Source organism: Scophthalmus maximus, chromosome 12, assembly GCF_022379125.1.
Source record: "Scophthalmus maximus strain ysfricsl-2021 chromosome 12, ASM2237912v1, whole genome shotgun sequence".
Classification (NCBI taxonomy): domain Eukaryota; kingdom Metazoa; phylum Chordata; class Actinopteri; order Pleuronectiformes; family Scophthalmidae; genus Scophthalmus; species Scophthalmus maximus.
Window position 1 is genome coordinate 17703322 of NC_061526.1, and position 25361 is coordinate 17728682.

Genomic DNA, 25361 nt, shown 5'->3' on the forward strand with positions numbered 1-25361 from the left:
TCTTTTAGAGGGGACACACGGTTACTCACTTCAATCAATGCACGATCAACAGCACTGACAAGTTTTCAGTCCACAGACACATCATACGAGAGAGACTTCCAGTGACAGCACATCTTGAACATTGACCGTTGAACTTAACTCCTAACCTGCTCTGATCAGTTCTAGTCAAACGTGAACCTCTCCTGTGCATTGAGGAGTCAGGGTGAGTGTGGTATTAGTGAGGGGAGTCTTGGGAGTGAGACCGCGTGGGAGTATTTTAATCCACGTAGGAATTTGTCAGCCTCGGTGACGACACTTTCCCTAGTTAAACTGTCATTATCTCAAGCCCCTGACCTTGCTTACTCGGGTAGAAAGAAAAAGAGTTGTGACGTCAATAACTCGGTGCCTTTGTCCCTACAAAGCTATTAAAACCTGAACATTGTCAGCCTCTGCAGTGAAATGACCTCAAACCTTTTAGTCTAAAAATTTGAAGTACACCCACTTCCAGCTATAACTATTGTCTCACCTGAGGCCAAATTTGAGTGCTCCAGTGTTCCTCTAATATCCTTTAATCTGTGCCATGAACTATTTTGCAGGGGTGGACACAACATTAGCCAAATATTGGATAATGTCAAACTCTTTGTTGGCGCACTTTACTTCTCTGTGCCGTGACCCTGAGTTCCTATGGCAGGTTCCCCTTGTATTTGGGACAACTTTACAGTGATTTAAACCTGCCGTTGGAGACCGCGTCACTGCTTTTACCGTTCACTGGGACTGCGTGGCTGCACCGAGACCACCGGTTCTTAAGCATAACCGCGCACATGCACACCCATTCTATCTAAATTAAGATTCTCCGTCTCCAAACGGCTACACCTGAAGGCGAGTAAGTGCAAATAATGACTGTGCTGTGTGCTTTATTCTACTAGCTGCTTCACAAGGGTGGGGTCCGCTTCAGGGGGAAACTGAGTGACAGAGACTTTGGACGACTCTCGGGCCTGTTCGACGTGCTTTTCTACACAGTGGTCTCAGACTTTTGGACCAAAACACTACCACATTCGCCTTTTCAACAGATAGAGACCAACTGTCTGGGGAAACAATCTCCATATCAAGAAAGTATGTTGCTATCTAGGGTGTGTGTGCGTGCGTGCGTGCGTGCGTGTCTGTCCTCTGGTGACCCACTCAGTCCCAGTACAGCATTGAGTTTCTGATGTAGCTGCCAGCAGTCTTATGGTGGAGAGATAAACAAAGACAGCCAGTGTGAAGTGAACGACACACACGTACTCACTCTCATTCTCTCTTTCATAGTAAACAGACAGGCAGAAAGCCACGTAGGGCATTTGCTACCAAGTATTCACACACAAGTTTGGCATAATATATGAACATAAATATATTCCATTGTTATATGATGGGCTACGATTACATCGTAGGTGTCCTGGTAGAGATCGGCCAGTTTGTCATCGTCACTCATTGCTTTGGTTTCAAACTATTTGTAACACATGCCTGTTAACTCCAATCAAAAAGCTCAACGGGTATTCAACATCTCACCAAACCTTTTTTTGTTTAAACAGTGGCTACCCTAAAATGCTGTTAGTCAGTGGCACACAAATAATTAAATTACACAATTTGACCTCACATTTCCTGAGACACAATACCTTTTGTGGCAAAAATATCTCTAAAACAGTTCTTAATCCCTTATAATAAATAGTCCTGGAAAATGAATAAATATACATTGAACCACGTTGCACAATGCCTTGGCCAACATCAAAACTGGCCACATTGTCTCCAAATCAGGGGTTGGGTTACTAACCAAAAAGAAGGACTTATAAATACAAAAGACATTGTCGTGACAGCAGTGTTTCCTGTTACCTAGACCTCCAGGATTCTCATTGGAGAGGACAGTGGCCCTCAAGGTTAACGATGATAGACAAATTGAAAGGCCCTCGTTCGGAAAAAGTTTCCCCACCCCGGCTCTAAATGGTTCCCTAACCACCAACATCTAAAAACAGAGCAGACTGACCGCAGCATGGTCGTGCACTGTTGGCACTGCTAGGAAACGCAGTGCAACCAAATGCTGTGGCTTCCAGCCATGGGTGGTAATGCAAAGGTGGGTAATGTGAAGATAAAAATAGCCCTTATGAATGTTCTGATGAAAAGGGAACCTAAAACTACTGACTATATCACCTTCCTTCTGGAAAATGAGACGTAGGCTGGATAAAACACAGACGTTTATAGGTAAGTTTTGTTCACAGCTTTCTTCCAGGGTGCGAAACTGGGTTGGTGAATTTGACGTGAATAAATTAGCTCAGGATATATCTTGCTTTTTATTAAACACTTTCTTCAGTGCTGCAACGTGAAGAGGCTCCTCTGCTGTACTTTAAATTAAACAAGGTTATTGTGGGATTGTAGAACGATATACCTAGATCTATATACCTAGAATCTATCAATCTAATGGCTTGGTTAGAAAAACTGCCATTAAAGTCAGTGATTGTCAAACGAAAAAAACAAAACTCAAAAGACATTTTGAGTCATATAAGACTAAAGTAAATTTTGAGAAGCTGGGACCGGTGACTTTTTGGTATATTTTCAAAAAACAATTATTCAATGACCAAATAGCTAGTAAGCAAACGTAAAATGTCGCAGCTTTAACTCTCACACACACAAAATTATTCTGTTAATGCTATTTACACTCAAAAGCGTTAAGACACTTACTGTGCCAGTGGAGGGAGTATTTAACCAGGATTAATGTTCGTACGTACATGCTCACTTAGGCAACACCATGGCAAACCATATAAACCATTTAAGAGAAGGGAGCACTTTGTTTTTTCTGTTTTGTGCATCACGCGCACACATCGCCACACTGAGGGTTTTGAAAGGAAAGTAAGAAAGCACAGACACAGACAAGAAGAGAAATATAAGAGAGAGAGAGAGAGAGAGAGAGAGAGCTACTCCTTCTCATGATCAATCAATTTAGTAATGACAGTTCACTGCTGTTCTCAGAAGCTATGTTTAGCTGCTCTCCGGCCTGGCACGCTCTCAAAGACTGACTTCATTATACATTTAATTCTCTAGAGAGTTGTACTTTCACTCAAAAAACATAACGTATTGCTCAATAGCCATGTGTAGCAGGCTGAGAGTCGGCGCGCACGTCAACTCAAGCTGTAATGGATGTTCTGGATTCATTATTAGTGAAATTGCAAATCAATATCTTCCGACAGGAAAGTGCAGGAAATGTCCTGGTCAGAAGAATTTGAAATAATCAGAGACGCATTTCGGATAAATGGAGCCTATGGGGTACATTTACTGTGGTACTCGCTGTGCATGGCTTGATTTTTCTACAGAACATACAATTACCCATGCATCTGCTTTGCATCCTCTGCTATGACAGGGAGATACATTGACATGCAGAGGTGCAACTTTAGAATAGCGGCGTGGATGTGTATATGTAATGAAACTTAAAGATCGCGGTTTTAAGTTCCTTTCAGATGCCGTTATGTTGAATACGACCAATCCTTTGGATCCAGAGGGATCAAGCGGCGGCACAAGGAAACCTCGATCGAAAATGCAACACGGGCTTCGACACAAACGGCAGCTGAGGCGTTGCTCCGTGAAATATCCATGAATGGACTGTATTTATATAGCGCTTTTCTAGTCATATAGACCACTCAAAGCGCTTTACAGGAAAGTCCCATTCACACACATTCATACAGCGCTGCTATTTACCACCCATTTTCCTGTCACATTCATACTCATTCATGCACTGTCGGAAGAGCCGTCAGAGGCAAGTGTGTCTTGCCCAAGGACACAACGGCATGTGTACTGGCGGGAGGTGGGATCGAACCGCCAACCTTCGGGTTTGGTGGACGAACGACGTCCTGAGCCACAGCCGCCCCCTGACTAATCTCGAGATAGCTGTGCAGCGGGGAGTGTGTTTTCCTACATATAAAGTTTGGGTTCAAGACAAATAGGCTATCAGCTACGCAGCCCATAAAATATGTATGACATGACCTCATGCTTTGTGCCAAACTGGAGAGTGAGAAGAACACTGAAATGGGATGGTCACACATGCAACATACGAAGGAGCAATAGAAGGAACATATAAAGACTCCATAGCCGCTATGTAGAAGCTATAGAATGTATTGTAGTGCCTGATGCCTAACTGAGCACTTAAAGCCACCTTCTGTATCAGTATCATCCAAAAGCGTCGTTATTATTATTTGATGACATAGTGATTGTTGTAGGCGTTCTCTCCTTATATAGCTAAGCAACTGTGCAACACAACAGATCAACAATTACTACGAGTCCCCCCGGGACTCAGGCGAGGCACACCGGAGCAGACGAGCTGGGTTCAGGGCAGGTCCTCCTAGTCTCCGAGGTTCAGCGGGCACGAAATGAGCTGATGCTATCTTAACAGCAGAGCGGGATTTTGTTTATGAAATATTTACTGCGGGGCACAAATGGTTTTGTTCTACATGCACAAGCGGCATTGTCCAGATCTGGAGGGTGTTTGTATTTTCACAAGGCGTCAACATGCAACAAAGAAAACCAGACACCCAAGTTTGTATTTGGACAGAAGAGAGTAGTCAAGGTTTTCAATAAAGTGGCTTTAACAGCAGCTACCTGCATCGGCAGTAAGACGACAGAGGCTCTCTCATAATACATTTATAAATACATATATATATATATAACTGTATATATTTATTTATTTTTACAATCCAGTGATGTAACATCAGACAGACACGGGAGAGCACGGGAGTCAACACAACACTGGCGAGCGAGCGAGACAAAGAAAAGCCCAAACTCTGCAGCCGGACTCGTCTTGTCGACAGGGACGGAGCGTCCACTTCCAGCACGACGCGGACACAAAGGGGCGCTTCCACTCGCACAAGGCGAGCTCCACGTTTCACCTCACGAGGCATCGCGGCAGTGTCGCGGGCGGAGACGCAGACCGCAGAGCCCCGTCGACGGGCTGCGGACGAGGCTGTTTGTTTACACCGACCTAGCGAGCGGGCTAGTCCGCGCCAGGCGCCTCTCGCCCGGGGGAGGGGGGAGGGGGGGGGGGGGGGGCTCGCGTTTCTCTCTGACGGCTCCCCGCGTCGAGCCACCCGCGCGGGGACTGGAGCCCCGCGACGAGAGACGCGGGCCGCGCGTGTGCTGGTTCGTTCTCCCGCCGGCCAGCAGATCACGCGTCCCTCTTGTTGTTCTGACAGCCACGATTAGCCGGATAGCAAAGCTGCTAGCTGGCGGGCTGCGTCCGCGGAGGCGCCGACGTTGTGGGGCTCGGGGAGCAAGTCCCGGGTGGATGTAACAGCGCGAAACAACCACAACAAAATAACACGAGTGGACAGTCGCCTAAATGTCAGCGGCGTTGTTCACCTGGTCCTGGTGTCCGAGGAGGAATCCGTCCCGCGGGTAGTGTAAGTCGCTTCACACGGAGTGGCGGTCGCCGCTGCGCCCCTGTAGGACAGTGGAACGTTGACTGGCTGTCGCTCCACCAGACCGGACTGGACTCCCTCACCAGACCGGACTGGACTCCCTCAGCTCGTGACGCTGCTCGCATGAGCGGCGGGTAGCCAATCAGATCGCTCCCTGGAAACCGCCCCCCCCCCCCAATTGCCGTCGACCAGGAACAGGAAGACACGATGGAGAAAAACGTTGTTGTAGTTTTTAGACACGTTGACGCGTTCCACGAGGGACAAATACACATTTGCGAGCTGAAAAGCTGAGATTTGAATGAAGTTTGTTTGTTGTGAGCGATGCCATTTAAATTCACTGGTAGTTTAGTTACATTGACAAAAGTCTTTATTTATTTTTTTGCAAGTGCAATGTGGAAATTCAGCATGTTTCAAAATGTTTGGTCCACCTGAGACCTATGAGCCACCTGCAAATTGCTGCTCTCACCCAACAATCCAAAACCTACAGACATCGATGTTCTAGTTATACGGAGAAAGAAAAATCCAGACATCTGCGAAGCTATAATGAACAGATGTTTGGTATTTTTGCTTGATTACCTGACTACTTCATGTATCAATTTATTATTTGATTTATTGATTATTAATACTAATTCTCAGCTGTCTGAATTGGCAGGCAATTGTTTCAAAATTAGAATGGATGAAAACAGGAAGTTATTCTCTAGTTGTAATAATAATGATATCATTAGTATGGTTATTTAGTCATTTGTGAACTTAGATTATAAATCCTCAACAAATGTCTGGAGCAACTACACAAAGTCAAAATAAGATGACGGTGGTGTGACACTGCACCTCCAATACCAGAGAAGGGAGTATGCCTTACAATAAAAATGAGTTCATGCTGTGAATCACTCCACTGTTGCATGACTTGCCCTGTGTCCTCTCTGCTCCCCTGGCCTGGGTTGCACATACCCATGGGTACACAGAACACACACACACACACACACACACTGCTATCTCCCAGTCATGGTTGACACTGATTGTGACGATTGTGTAAATGGGTTTATGGCTTTAGCAGCTGGGTCAGTTACAAAACTCAGCACAGTTCAGCCTACTTTCTTTTGGTCTGGTTAATCTCGGTGCACGGTCTCACCACTGAACAGGTTTAGCGACTTTTTCGACAGACACTTTTTTGTTTTCAGGAAAGGAGCGGCCACAGAAATAACATTTTGTAGAGGTGTCTCTGAAAATGTTGAAAATCTCGCCGTTTCCGCTGATGCAGATGGATGTGTTCATTATCATATCTTAGGCAATTGATAAGAATTATAATTTATGGGTGAGGTTTAACTGTCTTTGAAATGAAGGGAAGTTTATTGGTTTGCTGTAATCTTTGTAGCTCATGGAGGGAGATCCAAAAACATCATTTACGCTATGAAATAAAATTGTTATGATTATAAAGTGAGAAGGGAATTTGATTTGACCGCCCTACTCACCTACAACATTTAAGAGGGAACAGCGGTTTGGAAATTTTGTTATTATGACTTGAAAATTACTTTGACATAACCCATTATTTACTCAGCACGTGCTTTTATCGACTAAGCCTGCGTTTTTGTTTATCTGCCACTGCCCTACTTTCTGACAAAGTCCATCCTCATGGTTGTAGTTATTGATTATTTTTATTACGGTATAAGTTATGTGTCTTACGCGTTCTGTGCCAAGGACTCAGTGTGCACGTGGTTGTGTCATCCCGCTTTCTCCTAGCAAAAGCAGATAATACGGAATGACTAATAGCTGGCCAGATATCAGAAAAGAAAGCATGATATCTCGACATCGAAGCTTGCAATGGTTTATCTTATGCTTTTGATATAAAAGTGTAGGGTTTGACAAGTGTATTTACTCTGGCACATTCCAGTGTTTAGGTGTTAGGGTTTCTGTAATAAATGCTTGAGCAAGTTATGCAATATGCTTCTGCCGGTTACCAAACGGGGACCTTTATCTCCACAACCCACCAGTGGGCTGACAGTGGTGGCGACATGCACTGCAGCTGGCAGCGAGCCGCAGTTTGTTTGCATAACGTTGAATTCTAATTGCACCGTGTTCACATGGCTAATCCTGCATTTAAGTGTTTCTTTGTCGCTCTGTCTGTGTCTACGTGGGAACATATGTGCCAGCCCCTCCTTGTTACTGTACCAACTGCAGCAACAAGGAAGACTTGCCTGCTTTATGACTCTGGTGATTATTGAAGACTTTGCTGGACTTGATTAAATAAATCATCAGCGTTGTTCAGCGTGTCTATAAACCCCGTGAAGCATACGTGCACACACATTGTGTCGTTCTTTCTCTGCTCTTTCTGAATAAAGGTATTAATATCTCTATTATCACCTTGTTGTAGGGTACGGATAATAACTGATGTTTTATTTCAGACAGCGGATGGAAAAAGTTGCATCTCTTAATGTATTCAAAGTGAGTAGAAAGTCATTCGCTTGCCACATCTCACAACAGGTAGACCACACCTGACGTCTGTTGTACCTGTTATACCTGTGTTGTCAGTTTTGTGTATTTCTTTGTTGAATAATGTAAAACAGAGGTGTGTGATGTTTGTCAAAATGTTCATGCAACTAGGAATTAACATGTTTTGACATAAATGACATACAGAGCTACAGCGAGAACATCCACGGCACACAAACCTGAATGTGTGACACACACACACGCATGCATGTATGCGCACATATGGTGTGACAGTAGGGAAGAGCCCATGACATTAACTGTTTTCACACCCACCACACCTCTTGAGTTCACCACACCTCATTCTCTCATTAGCGGGTCATGGAAAGTTTTAATTCCCGTCTATTCTTCGGTTAAAAAGAGTTGTCACGCTGGGGAGAACCGTTTGTGATTTGTTAGGTGTGTTGTTAATCATGTGTGTGGTTGGCAGGTTAATAAGGGCAACCACAAACATTGAATCAAATATGGATTAAAGCTTGAAAGGTCATGGACTTGTGAGGTATACATGCATAGGTACATAAACTGTCCAAGTGGTCTGATGATAACTACGTTAGCGGCTTTCATTTTAAGTTGATGACATTAAACCTTTTGTTCCATTTTGCAATGAAAAACAGCCTCAAACCAACGCAACTCATCGTGCATTTAAATTGTGTTTGAATTACAGTCACAAAGCGTTTAACTAAAATAACTCAAATCCATTAACTTGGATATTGACCCATAAAAATACACTATATGAAAACAGGATGGGAGTTCCGTATATTTATGAAACTTTATGGCAGAATTCCCATTTGATCATGCAGCGTGTCTGTGTTGCATTATTTTATTTTTGTTGTAAATGTTGTTTTAAAAGTTGTTTTGCCGTCTGTGTTCTGGTGAACTGAACTTTCACCTCACAGTACATTTACCACATCTTCAACACAATCCTGAGAACATCAGATATTCTGGTTAACCGGGACCCTCTGAACCTCGAGTGTACGGATGAATGATCTTACAGACAAGTGGCTGAGGCTTTGTGTGTGATTTTGTCTTTGTGTGTGTTTGAAAGAGACAGAAGAAACAGAAACAGAGCAGTCAACAGACTATGAATGTAATGTGAGTGTGTCTGTGTGTGAGTGTGAGAGCAGGAGAGAGAGAGAGAAAATATGGGGTTGTGTCTTGTTGACTTCAGCTAATCCGGATCCGGTTTGCCTGCGTGACTCAACAGCTACTGGCCGCTCAGCACACACATCTGTTTGACCCTGGTTTTAATGCACAGCTACAGCCGAATGATTAAAAGTAGCCTTTTCTCACTTTTTAAAAGAAACACTACCAAAAATACTGACGACATCCAGAATGCATCTTCAGCCATAGCAGTTTTCTCGCGCTTTACACAACAGGAGCCGCAACCAGAGTTTCCGATTCAACTTCTCCTGCTCCAACACAGCGACGATCCATTGCAGAGAGGAAAGGATCTCATTGCTCAATGCCAGCGAGCAGCCCGGAGAAAAGAGGAAAGACATTTAGATGAATTGTCTGAGCCGTTACTGCAGTTACATAGTCCAACGGCAAGAAGGGCAAAGCGGTCTGCTCTGCAGGTTTGGTAGTAAGCCAGCTGGTACTAAAGTATAGAAAGGTCCTGTAGGTGATAACCAGGGGGTCCGAACGGGGCTCATTAATACTGGCCTTAAACACTGTGGTGGTGTCTCTGGCCAGCTTGTGTGCTGATGAGCAGAGCGGCCAGCAGCTAGACGTTGGGTCCCAGCGTGCAGCTGAACAGTGTCAAAGCTGCACAGTGAAAGATAAGGGCAATGTTTACAACTCAAGTCAAAGCTGCAGCCTTGACAGCTGCACATCACCCAGCGCCTGAGGATACGGAAGAAAATCTAAATGATGATTTCTACAAAGTGACCCCTTTGGGATGGAAACCAGAAAGAAACAAATATCTCCCCCATTACTTTTAAGAAATAATGGCGTTGTTTTAAACTGCATTTTTTTGGAGCCCGACAACAGTATAAAATGTACAAAATTGACTTTAGGCACAAAAGCTGCAGACAGATCGATGGTGAAGTCAGCAAAACATCCTGATGTCAAAGCCGCAGCAATCCTGCAACCATACTCCTCCCTCTGCATGAACGGTGAAGTGCACCGAATGTGCATAAAAACAAATTTAAAACCTACTATTGTAAAGATGAGGAGAAAAACAACAAATGACACTCTCATAAGAAGAACGGGTCTTATAAAAGACATATAATCATGCTGAGATTTCAAATGATCGGTATCATCAGCAGCAGATGGCTGTCAGAGGAGGACACACACACACACACACACACACACACACAGGGAGTCCTGTGTCAGGTGAGGGGGATTACGCAGAGACAGTACTGTTGGTCGGTCATGCTGCTCTGGTCAGGGATCTAATCCAATTAGCGGTGAGCAGCTAAAAGTAATGGGATTGTTAGTTAGGTCACTGTACAGACCCGCTTAGCCACGACTGCGCAAAAACACATTCCGAGGCTGTTGGGCAAAGACGCCAGAGCCTTTTATGAACGTATAAGAAGAGACAGAGTCACGCCGCTGTTTGCATAAAGTCATCAGAGGAGAATCCAAATCAAAAGTGATGTTGGTGTAAAAATGTGGACAGAAAATGTGGTTGGAAACGCACATTCCCCCTGGAGAACAGCCTGGCATCCACGCAGCACACGAGGAAAAACAACTGTAAAGAAAAAACAATCTCAAGGGCAAGAAGACTGCATTCAACTTAAATATATATCATACTGCATACTTGTTGTGTGGGAAAATAGTGCAGCAAATATAAACACATTGTGATGATGCATCAAACATGAAAAGAAAAGTTATTGTCAGATGATCCAGAGGCCCTCCCACACCAACCAAGGACACAAATCTTATCTGTTGACTTATTTAGAAAAAGTTTTAGTGTGGCCGTTTTAATGGATATAACAAGAATTTCATTACAACTTTGTTTTATTGGAGAGTTTAGTTGTGACAGTTTGGTCAACGAATTTTCCCACTGGAAAAGCAGATTCTCTGTCACATAAAAGTCATTCATCTGCATATATCGCTATAATCAGTCAAATTATTATTACGAGTGACTTGCCATTCACTCAAAGTGATTTCGTATATATATGATTTCATTTATATTTTTCTGATTTTCCATAGCTTCTCAGACACTAAACTTGGCCCTGTTTTGGGAATGGCAGTACTGTAATTCTTAACTTCCTGTGCCCATTTAGTATCGTTTTCCAAAACACCCTGAGCATGACAAAGACTGGTCTGTAGCTGTCGTGTCGGTGGGGTCGGACTTTTCCAAAAAGAACTGCGCCAGACTCAAAAAACGGAACAAAGCCTCATTGTCAAAGACTAGTTTATCAAATGATTACACCATAATACTCAACGTATAAAACATAGAAAACAGAGAATTAAAAAAACAATAATAAAATATACTTTCTTTTCTGATCTACTATTCTTTAAAAGTAGCCCCTAATAAATTGCAGTCCTCTCTGTTTCCGCACACTCACGCTTTCATTTTTCCACAGCATGTTCAGTCCTTTTCTGTCCTCTTTGCGTTTTGTTAGGAACTGTCCGTCGAGTGTATTTTGTACTATAGACGTGCAATATTCTTTGGCGCAACAGTGTTATAAAAATGTTTAACTGGTGGCAAGGCTGCCAGATCGACACCACAGGGCTTTTTGTTGACTTAATAAGTAGCATAACGGCGCGAGATGAAGAGGTCCACTCGCGGCGAACGTGTCTCCCAGTGCGGTGCATTAAGGCAGATACAGCACATTAATCTCACTAATGGAGGTTTTCCGCTCGCTTCACTGTCAGCCGAAGGTCGGGGAGCCGTGCTGCCGGTGGGAGCTGCTTGTTTAAACAGCCGGCCGTGTCGGGATGGATGCGACCGGCGAGTCTCATTAACCTGCGCGGACGCACGTGTTGGGTCAAAGTTGCTGGATCGCTGCTCCGGACACTGCTGCAGTTACACCGAGTCCGATGGAGAGTGTGTGAGTCATACAGTAGGTCCATTTTGACGTGAAGATCGAGTGTTGCTGCTGCACTGTACTGCGTTTTGGAACCGACGTGTACAGCTGTGAATTTTCGCCGACCTCCCCCATTTTTAATTTGTCTCCCCCAATGAGAGATTCCTCTCCTGTTTTCTGTCTTCTGACCGATTCGGCCCGAACTTTACAGCATCCCTAACCGGTTGCAGGTGAGTCTGGCAACGTCAGCGCAATTCGCGCATGTGAGAATTTCTCTTGCGGGATCAAAGGTCAAAAACACACAAACGTGGACACTCAGTCAGCACTAAAAGGGTTCAATTCCCAAACACGTGAACAGAGTATTGTGGGTCCAAACTGCGTCTCTGGCTCGCTCTAGTCTTTTTAAATAATAAAAACAGATTTGTATATTTATCTATTATTCAATTATATATTTATTTCCTTTCTCATTTCCTCGTCATCATCTCATCACCCTAGTAATACGCGTCCCGTTATTTTAGGGTCCAGTTGTTCCACCGTCACCTGCAAGTCCATCTCTCCTTGATGCCCTTCATTTTTCATTCATTCTTGTTTGTCCTCCCTTCCCTCCACCCCTCTCCCCTTCAGGATTGTGATCGGGGCGTCGTACAGAAAGCGATGACGTGAGCGATGGCAAAACAAGAATCTCAGAGAGGTGCCCGAGAAGCGTGGAATACGTCCAATCCCCTCCTGCCTCCCTACTTTTGTCTCTCCGCTGACCCATGTGGGGTTCCTCTTCATCGATCCCTTCATCATTCTGCTGTTCACGCGCACAAAGAAATGGCCACTCGGGTGTTAAAGCAGCTTCTGCACCTGGGTGTAAAATGGTGGGAGTTTTCTCATCGGAGGTGAGAGGGAAAAAAAAAAAGAGCAGCTTTGTCAGAAAATGGAACTTATTGTCTCAACTCATCCGAAACAAAACCCTGAAAAATCGGCCTCCCGTCATAAATCCTTCACCCTCCATCATCACACTGTCGCACTACTGTCCCTCCTCTCTCCTTCCATCCGTCTGTTGTCCGCCGGCGCGCTATTTACACACAAACTGGTCCACGAGCGTCGTGCAGCGTTTGCACTTGACGTAGCAGCACCAGTGGAACTTGCAGTGGCAGCGCTCGTGCTTGTAGGTCTTGAACTGATCGTAACCTCTGCCGCAGCACATCAGCTCGCAGCCGTCCATGCCCTCCGAGGTTTTGTTGCAGAGGCGGCCCTGCGTGCCCAGGGAGCCCGTGGTCTCGTTGCGGAGGCAGTAATCCGGGCTGGGGTCGATGTAGGCCAAGTCCTCCGGGGTTGGGGTGTTGAAGCGCTTGTCGACCTGCTCCAGCTTTCCCTGGATGAGATAAACAAACAAATAAATGATGCGAGGGTTTTTTGGGGGGGTGTGTATTTCTGTTCAATTCATGGAGCTATGAATTCAATACCTTGCGTCCGATGCGCATGGCAGCGGCACTGTCGTACTTCTCCTTGAGAAACTCGCCGACGCGTCTGAAGTCGGCCAGCTGGAGCCAACATGTCTTCAGACTGCACGAGCCCGAGACCCCGTGACACTTGCAGGCCACGTTAGCAAGGTTATAGACGGCCTGGTGGAGTGAGAGAAAGAGAAGGTTTCTTTGTGCTTCATTTCATCCACATCTTATCCATACAGGGTGATCGGGAAAGAAAACTCCACATTCAACTTCAACCATGCGTACACACTATTTTAGAAACGCTGCTTGAGATTTTATTCCTGTAAAAAATGACTTACTCATATCATGAAAATTATCAAAAGTCCACATCCTAGACATTTTGATGTTCCAGGAAACTTTTTTTTGCATCAGTAAGAAAGCAAAAGACATAACAATGAATTCTAAACATGGAAGGGGTCTCGTGAAATTGTCAGACACAGGGCAGTTGACATTGGGGCCAAGAGTGGAGACTCCTTGTTTGTAAATGTGTATGTCGTGTGGATGTGTTTCCTGCTACGCTGCTGCCATCTAGTGATAAACATGTGTAACTACTTCATTCATCACACTTCACACAAAAGTGCTTAACCGGAAGAAATAACGTTAAAAAGTTAAAAACCAGAAGAGAATTGGCTAAAAGGCCATGGCCACATAAGAGATAAAAAAGTAAAAATTAATAAAACAAGAATAAAGAAATGCAAATCAAACATTCCAAAAACTTTCACAGAGAGAACGATTTTAAGACGAGATTTAAAAGAAGCTAGAGGGGTAGTGTGTCTGAGTTCAGAAGGCAGAGATTTATAAAGTGTATGAAGATGACAAATGTTTTAGCTTAGGTTGATTGTTTTATTTCATGTTCTCTTTGAGCTTTGGGTCATTTCACACTGAAAGAAGATGAACCACGAGCCTAACTCGCACTCCGCTCTTTACATGATGTTGTTGCACTTTGTGTTATTGCTCAGATTTGAGACTCACACACTGTGTGTGGTTCCTCACTTGGAAGTCGCTTTGGATAAACGCGTCCGCCAAATGAGTAAATGTGATGTAGATCCACATGCGCCAGCTGAGCACTTGCTCATGCACCGCTGCACTCAATAGGGGACGTCTCCCGGCCAAATAATCTCGACACAGCTTTAAATCTGGAAACATGCCCGTCTCTGGCTCTCTGTCAGCGCTGTGTGCCGGCGCTGAACCCACTTGCCGTTAAAATGTGCAGTGAAACAGATAAACAAAAGGGAAAATGCAAAGCAAAGAAAAACAAAGAAGAGATTTCTTTTTTTCCCTCCGTGTGCGCCGCTCGTCGACACCGCTGTCAATAGTGCTCCACCAAACTAAAACAAACAGCTGCCTCAGAATAGAAGGTCTACTGGAAACCATAGGAAATGAGTCTCTATTGTAAATTGACTTTCCCACACAGTTCCTATATAGAGGGCAGTCATTTTAAAGAATACGTATAAACAACTGTAGCATGATATGTTATTATCTTAGCTATAAAGTCAGGAGCTTTCAGTGAAATTGTCCCATAATAGACAGATTACAGGGTAGATCTGCCCTTCATTTATTACTTTTGACACTGATGACACAGGCCCAAAATTGGGCACGGCAAGCTAAAATGGCTGCATTTCAAAAAAACAAAATATGAATATAAACAAAATTCCATGTTATAATTCCTAACTACACACCCTACATCAACCAGAAACACTGATCTAGCGCCTGGGGTGTTAAATCTTCAAATAGTCTGCAGCCAAACTTATACCATCGTCGTCATGTATCTGCAAAATGATCTAAGTTTTTAGTCTGCGAATGAATAAATAAGTAAAAACCTGAACAGGAAACACAAGATTTATTATCTTAGCAGCAGGGAACTTTACGGGGGAGCCCTTCACCCCTGCAGTTTTACCAGGTCAGTTTAACAGCGTTCAGTAAACAAGTCACACACATCCCCCAACACACACACACACACAATCAACACACACACACGCAAGCACGCACGCACGCACGCACACTACACAAGTAGTGTTTCACTAATTGTGGATTATGTTGTTTTTTAAGTACAGATCCATCAACACACTGTACTCACTGAATCTATCATTTCACAAACCCATCACTCCATCTCCTCACGTCGCCTGATCTCAATTACCTTCTCACCTCTGTTAACCCCTGCATCCCAAACACCACCGACCCCCACCTCCCACCCCTGCTCCCCTCTACTTTACTACCCAGCAGGCATAGCACTCGGCACCCTCCAATCCTGCAGTTCGACCCTCGCGACCCCCTCCAACAAGACACTGGGGGCAGAGGACAATGACATTTTGTACAAGAGTAAAAAGACCCCCCCCCCCCCCCCCCCCCCCCTTTTTATTCAAAGGTTTGGTATTATGCTTTTGATATTTTCTTGTCAACTATTTGGACTTTATACTGCTACTTCGATTGCACCTCTATTGTTCAGAATGAGAGATGGGTTAAAGTTTAGTTTTTTTAAGTTCGAGTAAGTGTAATACATTCATCGTCAGGAGGGAATCATTATATTTTAGAACTCCTTCATGTTCACTCAGATATCCCACAAATATACTATGGAACTAAATCATAGATTAAATTATCTTTACCAACATAACTAAACTATTATTTAAGTCATTTTTCTTTCTTCATTTCAATACTGTAACTATTGTTCTTCTTTACTTTGTTTCTGTCCCTTTTTAATTTTTTTTACCACTAGCATTGATTCTTTTTTTTTCTCATAACCCTTACTTGCCCTTAGCCTCATTCTTTGACTGAACATTGCCATAGAAACACTTTTCATTAATACACATTAAAAGCTGCCAATAACCTCATGCTGTCACATCAAACCGTGCATGTGTGTGTCCAGCATCATACTGAGTTATTTGGTAGGTCATGCCTGCTGGGCGCAATGACACTGGACCTTATGAGCACACACACACACACACACACGTTCAGTCATCCGTAGTGGAGACACGGTCTCTGTGTCAAGCACAATAGATTCTGCTAAGGAAGAGTTAGGGGTAAGGAGCTCTGTGTGTGTGTGTGTGTGTGTGTGTGTGTGTGTGTGTGCTATAATGGGGCAGATATAGAGAAAACAGCCCGGCCTTTGTGACCGAAGAGTAATAAATGAGGAGCACAAACAAACAGAGGCACATTTTTTGTCTGATGCTCTGGTTATTAAAATGAAGAACTCTGTTGTCTGTTATTGTTGTCGTCCGCCGCTCGTCTCTGTCCCCACACCGCAGAAAAAGACAATGGTTTGTTGGACTGTGGAGCTTAAAGTCCAGTATGTAGTTGCGTGGGTCAGTGACTGTCTAGACTTGATCATCAAGGGTCAGCATGTTCCACCCATAAACAGCTCAAAAGTTATGGCTGTGATTGCGCAATGTGGGAACACTGGGATATGCAGGCTGGTGAAATCGATTTTGTCAAGTTCTGACAAATTCCTGTTAAAGTAAATTGTGCTAATGACAAAGCTTAATAGCTGCAGCAAATAGAATAGCATCACTATGTTTTTTACATTATTTGGTGCAAGTTCCACGTGATTAAAAATGACTTACATTCGTGTGTGTTTGCATAATGCTTAATGTTGTTTGTTTGTAAGCAGGAAAACTCATCAATTTATGGATACATTTGCCTGAAAATCTGATCACAGATGGTTCTCTGCAATAGTAACAGGCGATTACATTTTGGGAGGGATCCAGATCTGGATCTGCTATTTCTTGGAAGGATTCTTCACCATTCCGAGGGGGATTGCTCAGCCTTGTAGGAGGTGCCGTTGTTAATGATTTATTTAATTTCCCAAAAGAAAACTACGGAGGTGATCAACAGTTTGACAGATAAAATTGAATGTTAACTTCTGCGAGCCGAGGCGGCGCCACGGTGGCCTGTTGTTGTCTGTAGACTGGGAATGTACATCTAGTTGTTTTGGTGTCTGTGTGACAAGCACTGCCTCATTTGATTTGTGTGAAACGGAGACAGTGGACCTGGGTGACCATGTGCGTGTGTGTGTATGCGAATGTGTAGGTCTTTGCTTTGAGAGTCGGGGGAGTGTGACGGCGTCCCATTCCTCACCCTGTGTCTCTGTCTCCAGACGCCTGCACACACACGCACACAAACACACACACACACACACACACACACACACACACACACACACCCACGGTGGCACGCCCCTGTCACCTCTACAAAAGCCCTGTGGTTTGCCTTGTGCAACCAAGCAAGACAAATCCCGCTTAGGACAAACCAGCGTGTCTCGAAAGAAAGAGGGAAAAAGGGGGAAGAAGAGGAGAGGGACATGTCTTCCTCTCTCTTGCTCTCCTCCTTTTCATCTATGTCTTCTCCTCTCTTCCATTCCAGTGGACAGACAACAATGAAAGCAAAGAATCGTACTGGAGAGGGGAGGAAAAGTCATTCAAAAAGAGTGTGTGTTACAGAACTGTGTGTGTGTGTGTGTGTGTTTGTGTGTGTGTGCGCGTGTGAATACAAGGCCGTAGCAGTAGATCTTTCTCTCATACACTCTTCTATAGCCCCAATGGGACCCTCAGCAGAAACACAACCTCTCCAGACCCTCACCTTTGACCTCTGACACATACACACACGCACGCTCAAAAACCAGACTCACTGTCTCTCACACAAATCAAAAAGGAGCTGAGCTGTGCGCACGGGCAAACACACCGACGTGCAAACACACACACATACATGACAGACACTGAGCTCTCTTTCTTGTAAACAGCTCAAACAAAGATGAAACTGAAGATAAACACATTCTTCTGATCCACTCTGTACCTGAAGGCCCAAATGGACCTTTTACGAGGAAAGTGAGTGTGCGCGCGCGCTTGTGTGCGTGCATCCCAGTCAAAGGTGAAAGGTTTCTTTAGTGCATTTATTATAATGCTCTCTCTACCTTAGAGCTTTTCCAAACACACTCTGATGTCAAGTTGAGAGCTTCTGATTGTCTCTGTATGGCAACCAGCAACGGACAAAAACTGTGTGTGCTAGTTTGACAAAACACAACTTGTTTTTATTCATTGTTGTTGTTTTGCAAGTTTAATTTCTAAAATCTCATCATGCAGCCATGGGATTGTCCATTGTGTTGCTGCATTTATATGTGTTGGAGGATATATTTGTGTGTGTGTGTGTGTTACTCGGATGGAATGTGTGTTGACCTGGCGACCTACGCAGACTCCAAGGGCGTTAGCAGTTATACCATTTGGACCCTCCCAATAAATAACCTACACACACACCCACAAACATAGTGACAGGTCAGGCTATTGGGGGCCACCTTGACTCACACACACATTCCTTAAAGACATACACACATATAGTGTGGGGTTAAGAGTCATGGGTTCCCCCACTTCCTTCAATGAAGTTTCACATCCAGAACTCTAATCTTGAGTTTCCTCTTGTTTCCTAGAGAAAAAATAAATAAATAAAAGCAACAGAGTGTGTTTCCACTTCCATACCTGTCTCCCTGCTTCATTGTTCTGCACGTTCATCAGGGTTCGGGCGTGCTCAGGTGACCCACGGGGGTAATTCTTCTCCCTCTCTCTGGCGTCCACAAACTCGCGGGCGAACCGGTAGCCGTAGTGGACATTGTCGCCGCAGCCGCCCCACAGCCAGTCGCGCGGCAGGTCGCGGGGTCGTGCCGAGCGGCTGCAGCCGCAGGTGGAGAGCTCGCCCTCGCGGCACGCCCGGCTGATGGCGTTGACCACGCCGGCCGCGCTGATGGCGTAGGTGAAGGCTGTTTCCCTGGAGCCTGGTGGAGAGAAGAAAACACAGAGTTCAATGAAGTGAGGGACACGTTTGAGCATTTGAATCCTAACACACAATAAGTTAGTGGTGAGTGAGTGTGTGTGGATTCCCTGTCAGGAAACATGGGTAGCTGCTCAGGTTAACCCCCCCTCCACCCAAAAACACACACACAGCAAACAGCCCCACACCCCAGTCGACCTAACAATAGACAATAGATGTGATTTTAGGCTCCAACTCTGTACCTGGTTACACTCAAAAGCTTTAAATACCAGCTCAGTGATCCACGATGAAGGAAATATCAGCTTCTCCTGAATAATTAGGAACTTTGGACGTTTGGGTTTACTCTTCATGTGTCCCGGTTGTGTGGTATTTGTAGTCTAAATTTCTCTCCCTCCATAAATGGAGTTTGGTTTGTGATGCTCACAAGAGAAAGAGATTTTTTTTTTTTTGTTGCCACAACCTTCTTCTCTATCAAGCACTTTCACTGGAACTACTTTTTTGCCCAGCAAATCATCCCTATGGAAACTGTCCACAATGTGTTCTGCAGATGATACAGATTCAACAGGACATGTTTTCAAGAACAATATGTTTCCGCTACTTTTCTTCAATGCAACGACCACACCCAATACAACCCTCTCCATTTCATTGGGGTACAAGCAGAAATCTCATTGTGTCCGAGTTTTCGGGCCGATTAATTAGACAAATTAGACCAAAACATCTGGATAACCTGAGAGATAAGTAGGAAAATAGAGACCCTTTAAAGAGCTCAACCTTAAACATCTACCAGTAGTATGTTTTTAACATTTGAGCCACAAATTAGGGCGCCATTTATCCCCTTTTACCTGCCGTCAGCTCGTGACACTGATTTATGGAGTTTGACAAAATCAATAAAACACTACTTCGGCGTTCAGTCCGCTGTCACTCTTTGTAGTTGCTCGGATGCATTTCATTTGACAGACTAGTAGCCCATATTAATGAATCAATTCTATTGACTCGGAGAACTAACACCATCTAACACTGTGGAATACACAACACAACTTGCATGTCCTATTCTCTGCATTAATACACAAACCATTTCAACACAACAAGGAAGTTTGAGGGGAAAAAAGGACAAAGACAACGGCCTGACATCCAGGAGGTTAAGTGTTGTGAAACTCCACGATTTACATGTGAAACAGTAAAGAATCTCCCAGTCCTTCAGGTTGAGGCCGCGTTTACATCACAATGACATTTTATGAGTAGTGATTTCAGTATTTGAGTTTTTATCCTTGAAGCCTGATAACACTGGTATTAAGAAAAACCACCACAACATTGGCTCAGTGGATAGGAAAGTCTGCAACTCAGGACCGACTTTGATGGCATTTTTCAGGTTCACTATGACTTTCCTTTAAATTCACTGCATGAAACTAATGTCTGAGACATTTCATAGTGACTCTGTAAGACCTTGTCCTCAAATATGTTATTTATTTATTTCTATCTCGAGACTGAAATATAACTATTGTTTGGAAGTCTGTTGTGCTACGGAGAAAACAAAGAAATAAAGCATCTATAGTGTATTGCACCCGTCCATTCATCCAGTTTTTATGGTCTCAATGCATTTCTGATGCTACAATATGCCTGAAATGTTCCCACAGTTTGTTGTATGTTAAATAGATCGTAACTTAAAGCATTTTGTTTAATATATAGAGCAATATCCACTTTGTTCCAACTTGAATACCATTTTAAAGAAAATGTCAGTGTCCATGTGTTGTCGTACCGATAAGCCATAATGGTGCCTGCACCTGAAGTAGTCCAGAGAGAGCATGATGGGGATTCATACAGTATGTCAACTTGTGTCGTCTGATTTTGTTCTATTTTCCAATCGCGTAGTAAGAGTTCTGTGTTGTGTTATTAGAATCAACACCGTGCAGCCAGACGGTGCGGGCAGTTCCTTCAGGTTCAGGAGCAACTCGGTGGGACGATGAGGCCGAGAGCGCGAGGGAGGCCGCGCGCTTTATGGGGCCGCGGAGCCGCCACTTCAAATAGCAGGTCCGGATCTGCCGGCTCGGTGTCAGCTCATCGGCGCATTTCAAAAGAGGAGCCGCGGGGACAATGGAGCGACTCACACCTCCACATAAACGCGCAGAGAGACTGACTGTCAATAGAGGGGACGGGGCCGCAGAGGGGACGGAGACAGAGGCGCAAACACCTCGTCCGACTGCCCGCAGCGGATTTGACACGTACGTGTTGATGAGAGGTTTCCCACGTCGCCTGCTGGGAATTAGACGCGAAAGATGCTGATCCGGGGTCTGAGCAACCGCGCTGCATGTTTATTAAAATGACTGGCTGATGCGCGGCGCGTCTTCCCCGGAGCTCGTGGTGCCGTTGTTTTACGCGTTTGGCCAGTTTCTGCACCGCGTCGTGCCTGCGCGCCTGCGCAAAGTGGGGATGGCTAGTGGACTGAGCAAAGCCAAGTATGACATGTTATGAATATAACAAAGGACATACGCGATGAAATGTTATTTTAATCATGAGGAAAAATACATAAACTACAATCCCAATCCAACCAAACTTCCTCTTCTCTACCAACTCTACATTGACTACAATCAAGATACACTACTAGTGAATATTGCATGTTGCAGCATCAAGCACCTGAAGTATGGCGCCTGCATATTAAAAGTGTGATGAAACAACCCAATGTCTGAACTGTCTGTTGAGTTTCACAGCCACATTACATGAAACACGATTATGGTGTTTTTTGGGAAAATAAATGTTCACACATGACATCCTATCACGACCCCGGAAGTCAGTCCCCGAGACTATGGCACCACACAAACAAACACAGTCTTTCCACTTGTTCTGTCACAGTCTCTAAACCACCAAACCACTACACTCAAAAAAACAACATTCAGTATTATTTCAGCCATTCAGTCATTTGACTGAACTCAAACTTCCTCTACCCTGATGTGTGCGACCTGTCCAAACACTGTGTGTGTATGTTTGTGTATTTCTATTACTTTTGTCACACTGATAGTCACAATAACAGCCCTCTCAAAATAAGACTACTAATTGGTGAAACTTATTGTAACCATATGACAAACTAATATGTGACCTGTTGTGAAATACTGTACATGTCTGGATGCTGCGCTTGGACTCTGTCTGTTATTTCAGTGCACGCCACTGACATCTCTTTCTGTTTTCACATATCATTTTGAGTGCTACATGACGAATAAAGTTTACTGTAGCTTCTGGGCTTTTGCATGCTTGACCAAATCACTTTTTTTATTTTTTTACAGATCACTGGCTATATTGATTTACCGAATATGTTATGGCATATCATTAAAGGCACTTCTTCAATCTCCAACACAAATTGGACTGGAAATCGCCATCACACTCAAATTAATTGACAACTCACCGATCTGCATGACCCTTCCAAACACGGACGTGTTGTCCACGGTGCTGCAGTTCCACCTCCTCTGTCTGAACTGATACTGGCACTCCTTGATGCCCGTCTTGGCTCCGTCTCCGATGTAGATCATGTGGTCCTGGTACAGCTGGCAGAGCTTCCTCTGGCCCTGCAGACCACACAGCAGCAGCAGCAGCAGCAGGAGAGGAGAGATTAGCTGAGATTAGTCAGTTAATGGTTTGTTACTTTCATGGTCCCTGTCGAGAGAGAATTCTCCCTTTTTTCTCTGAGTTGGGGGGATGAAGGTACAGAAGAGGAGCGGGTTGGAACAACAGGTGCTCAGAATATAAAGCAGCCCTCACTGGATACAAGTTATGCGAGTGGTAAGAGATGAGTGGGAAAATGTATTTTACAGCCGGCTGTGTTTGCCACGGACAGGAACCTACCTGAGAGAGTCCAGACAGCTGACTGCAGAGAGGCTGAGCTCCAATGATATACATCTCCGGCCGCTGGATCGGGGTCAGAGCTAGTGACCTGCGAGACAGACGCCATATTAATTTACAACTCAAACTAATAAAAATGAATCTGTTAAGCTCAAAGAAAAAGTGCCACAGACTGAGCTTGTGTGATGTACGACTCTCACTCTGAGAGGAGGTCGGTGGTACATGGGAAAAAACTCAGACACAGCTTTTATTGGTACAACAAGCCTATAAAAGGTAGATACATAGGCCCCTCTGGTGAACATCTCTGTCCTCGTGATCTATTTCTCTTTCCTTACAATACTTTTCCCTTTACAACAAACAAGTGTTGTAATTAAACATTTGAGTCATGTCTGCTGATCCATCCCAAAACTTTTTGTGCCCCTTCATTAATGTTTTCCACGCAAAGAGATATCAAATTGTGTGAATACATCAGATCTGCGCTACCACATTCTCAATTTCTGAATGCATATTGCATTGCATCTTCAGAAACAACAGGCACAAATTCTCCACTACCTTAGCACAAGATGAGTTGAACAGCATATCGTGGCATTTTGAAAGTCAAGAACAAGTGTGGCTAATTGACGGCCCTAAAGGCGCAGCAGCAGGCCACCTTACTGCGCCATTTGGGCCTCAGCCAGGGTAAATATTGTGACAGAGCCTTCACATTTGTTCCAGTCATTGTTGGTGCTCCACCACACGAACGGAGCACCACGGCACGACGCGAAACCCCCAAAACACACAAGACACATGGGGCAACACAGAGTGAAGCCTCGACTCAAAATGTAACAGCTGTCATCTTATCAATAGTCTAGACGCCGGAGTTTTAACCCGACGTGCGTAAAATCTAAAATACGCCAATTTTCGATGCAAATTGAGGGTAAATACTGCATTGGCATACAAACCCTTGAGTTATATGTATATGATCTAAGTTTAAAAACAAGCAACGACAAAAACGGAGGTCAGCAGAGCCATAGTTTGGCGTGTATGACTGCCGCCACACCAACTTTTCAAATCGCCAGGGATCACTGGGCTACTCACCACCACGAGTTGGCCTCCACCACCAGCAGTTGGGAGCTGCAGGCGAGGAAGGCGGCTGCCAGCAGCAGATGTCGGAGCGCACCGGTTCGCCTTCTCCGGACAGGCCTGTTGTCCATGGTCCGCTGCGTCGCCGCCTCACAGCCGGTGCTTGGGGACGCGCTCTGCTGTTGGGACATGGGCAGAAAGTCAGGGGGCGTCGCGCTCAGCCCTGCTGGGTCTCTGGGTCTGCACCCCTGAGAGCTGGCGATGCGTGAGTCAGACTCACGTGTGTCCTGCTTTTTGTCCCAGTTATCTTACAGTCCGCCGTTTGCCCTTTCCCCCTCCCCTCTCCCTTTGTCTCTAGTGTTTATAATGATGAGAAGAACATTTCAATCAAAAATGCGGAAAAAAGTCCAGGCGTCAAAACGTCAAAGGGCAGAGTTTGTAATCCCCACGTAGCTTCACTGTGGATGAAAGTCCAAAGTTGATCTGGAGTTACAGCAGCGTGATTCTAGGAGGTCGAGAGGGCTGCTTGTAAATGAAACGAGAGTCCACTTCGCCGATACAACTCTACTTCTATCTGCGTAAAATGGGTTGGCATCAGTTGGCTTTTTACGCGAAGAGCGAGGCGAATCCACCCTCTCCACCTGGCTCTAGAATGTGAAATAGGTCAAATCGGAGAAAATAAAACGACTCATAGCTTCAGTGAGTGAAGTGAGGTCCCGTTGTTGGCGCGATGAAACATTAACAAGGAGAGTAAAACGCTAATTGAGCAGCAAACCGACTGTTCCTTTCCATTCCTGTCCCCTCACATGCCACTCCACATCTCTCTCTCTCTCTCTCTGGTTTACCCTCCTCCTCTTCTCACCCCCACTTCACCTCAAACCAGACCCTCCATCCCTCCCTCCCCGTTTTACGACCATACTTTGCGCGCGCATGTGACTGTGCGCGCAGGGGGCAGATCAACAAAGGGTTGTTTAAGCACCTGCGTTCGAGACCCGGACTTCTGAAGCATTGGACATGAAGAAAATATGAAAAGACGGTGGAAAATGGCCATGGCAAACCATGGAGAAAGAACTTATCCATTGATTATTGGTTTGCTGCTTGTTGCAACTGAAACAAGGCATTCCTCAGCATTCCTCTCTCTCGTCCAGACACTCTGTTTCGGCCGTTTACTAAATTGAAAGTGGAATTTGTGCATCATATTTCTTTAAATCCAAATTGGGTGAAACAAGGCCAAGTCAATGTGGTAAAGTGCACAAAGAAATAAAACAACCGAGAAGCAGAATACATTTTATACTGTATATAGGCAAGAAAGAGAGAAATTCCTTTTATTAGCTGAAGTGAATAATTTGTTTGAATAAAAGGTGAGCGCCTCA

At 44.6% G+C, this 25361-nt stretch overlaps 1 protein-coding gene across 1 annotated transcript in view; it reads right to left on the minus strand.

The window, feature by feature from the left end:
* Positions 1–11239: 11239 nt before the first annotated feature.
* Positions 11240–25361, minus strand: part of wnt5b (wingless-type MMTV integration site family, member 5b) — a 66411-nt gene continuing 52289 nt past the window's right edge. The window contains exons 3-8 of the mRNA XM_035611990.2: positions 24004–24167; positions 22930–23017; positions 22493–22652; positions 18810–19102; positions 13324–13482; positions 11240–13232 (exon numbers count right to left, since the gene is read on the minus strand). Of these exons, the coding sequence (XP_035467883.2) occupies positions 12933–13232; positions 13324–13482; positions 18810–19102; positions 22493–22652; positions 22930–23017; positions 24004–24167 (1164 nt within the window). The 3' untranslated portion in view covers positions 11240–12932. The remainder of the gene's footprint in view (positions 13233–13323; positions 13483–18809; positions 19103–22492; positions 22653–22929; positions 23018–24003; positions 24168–25361) is intronic.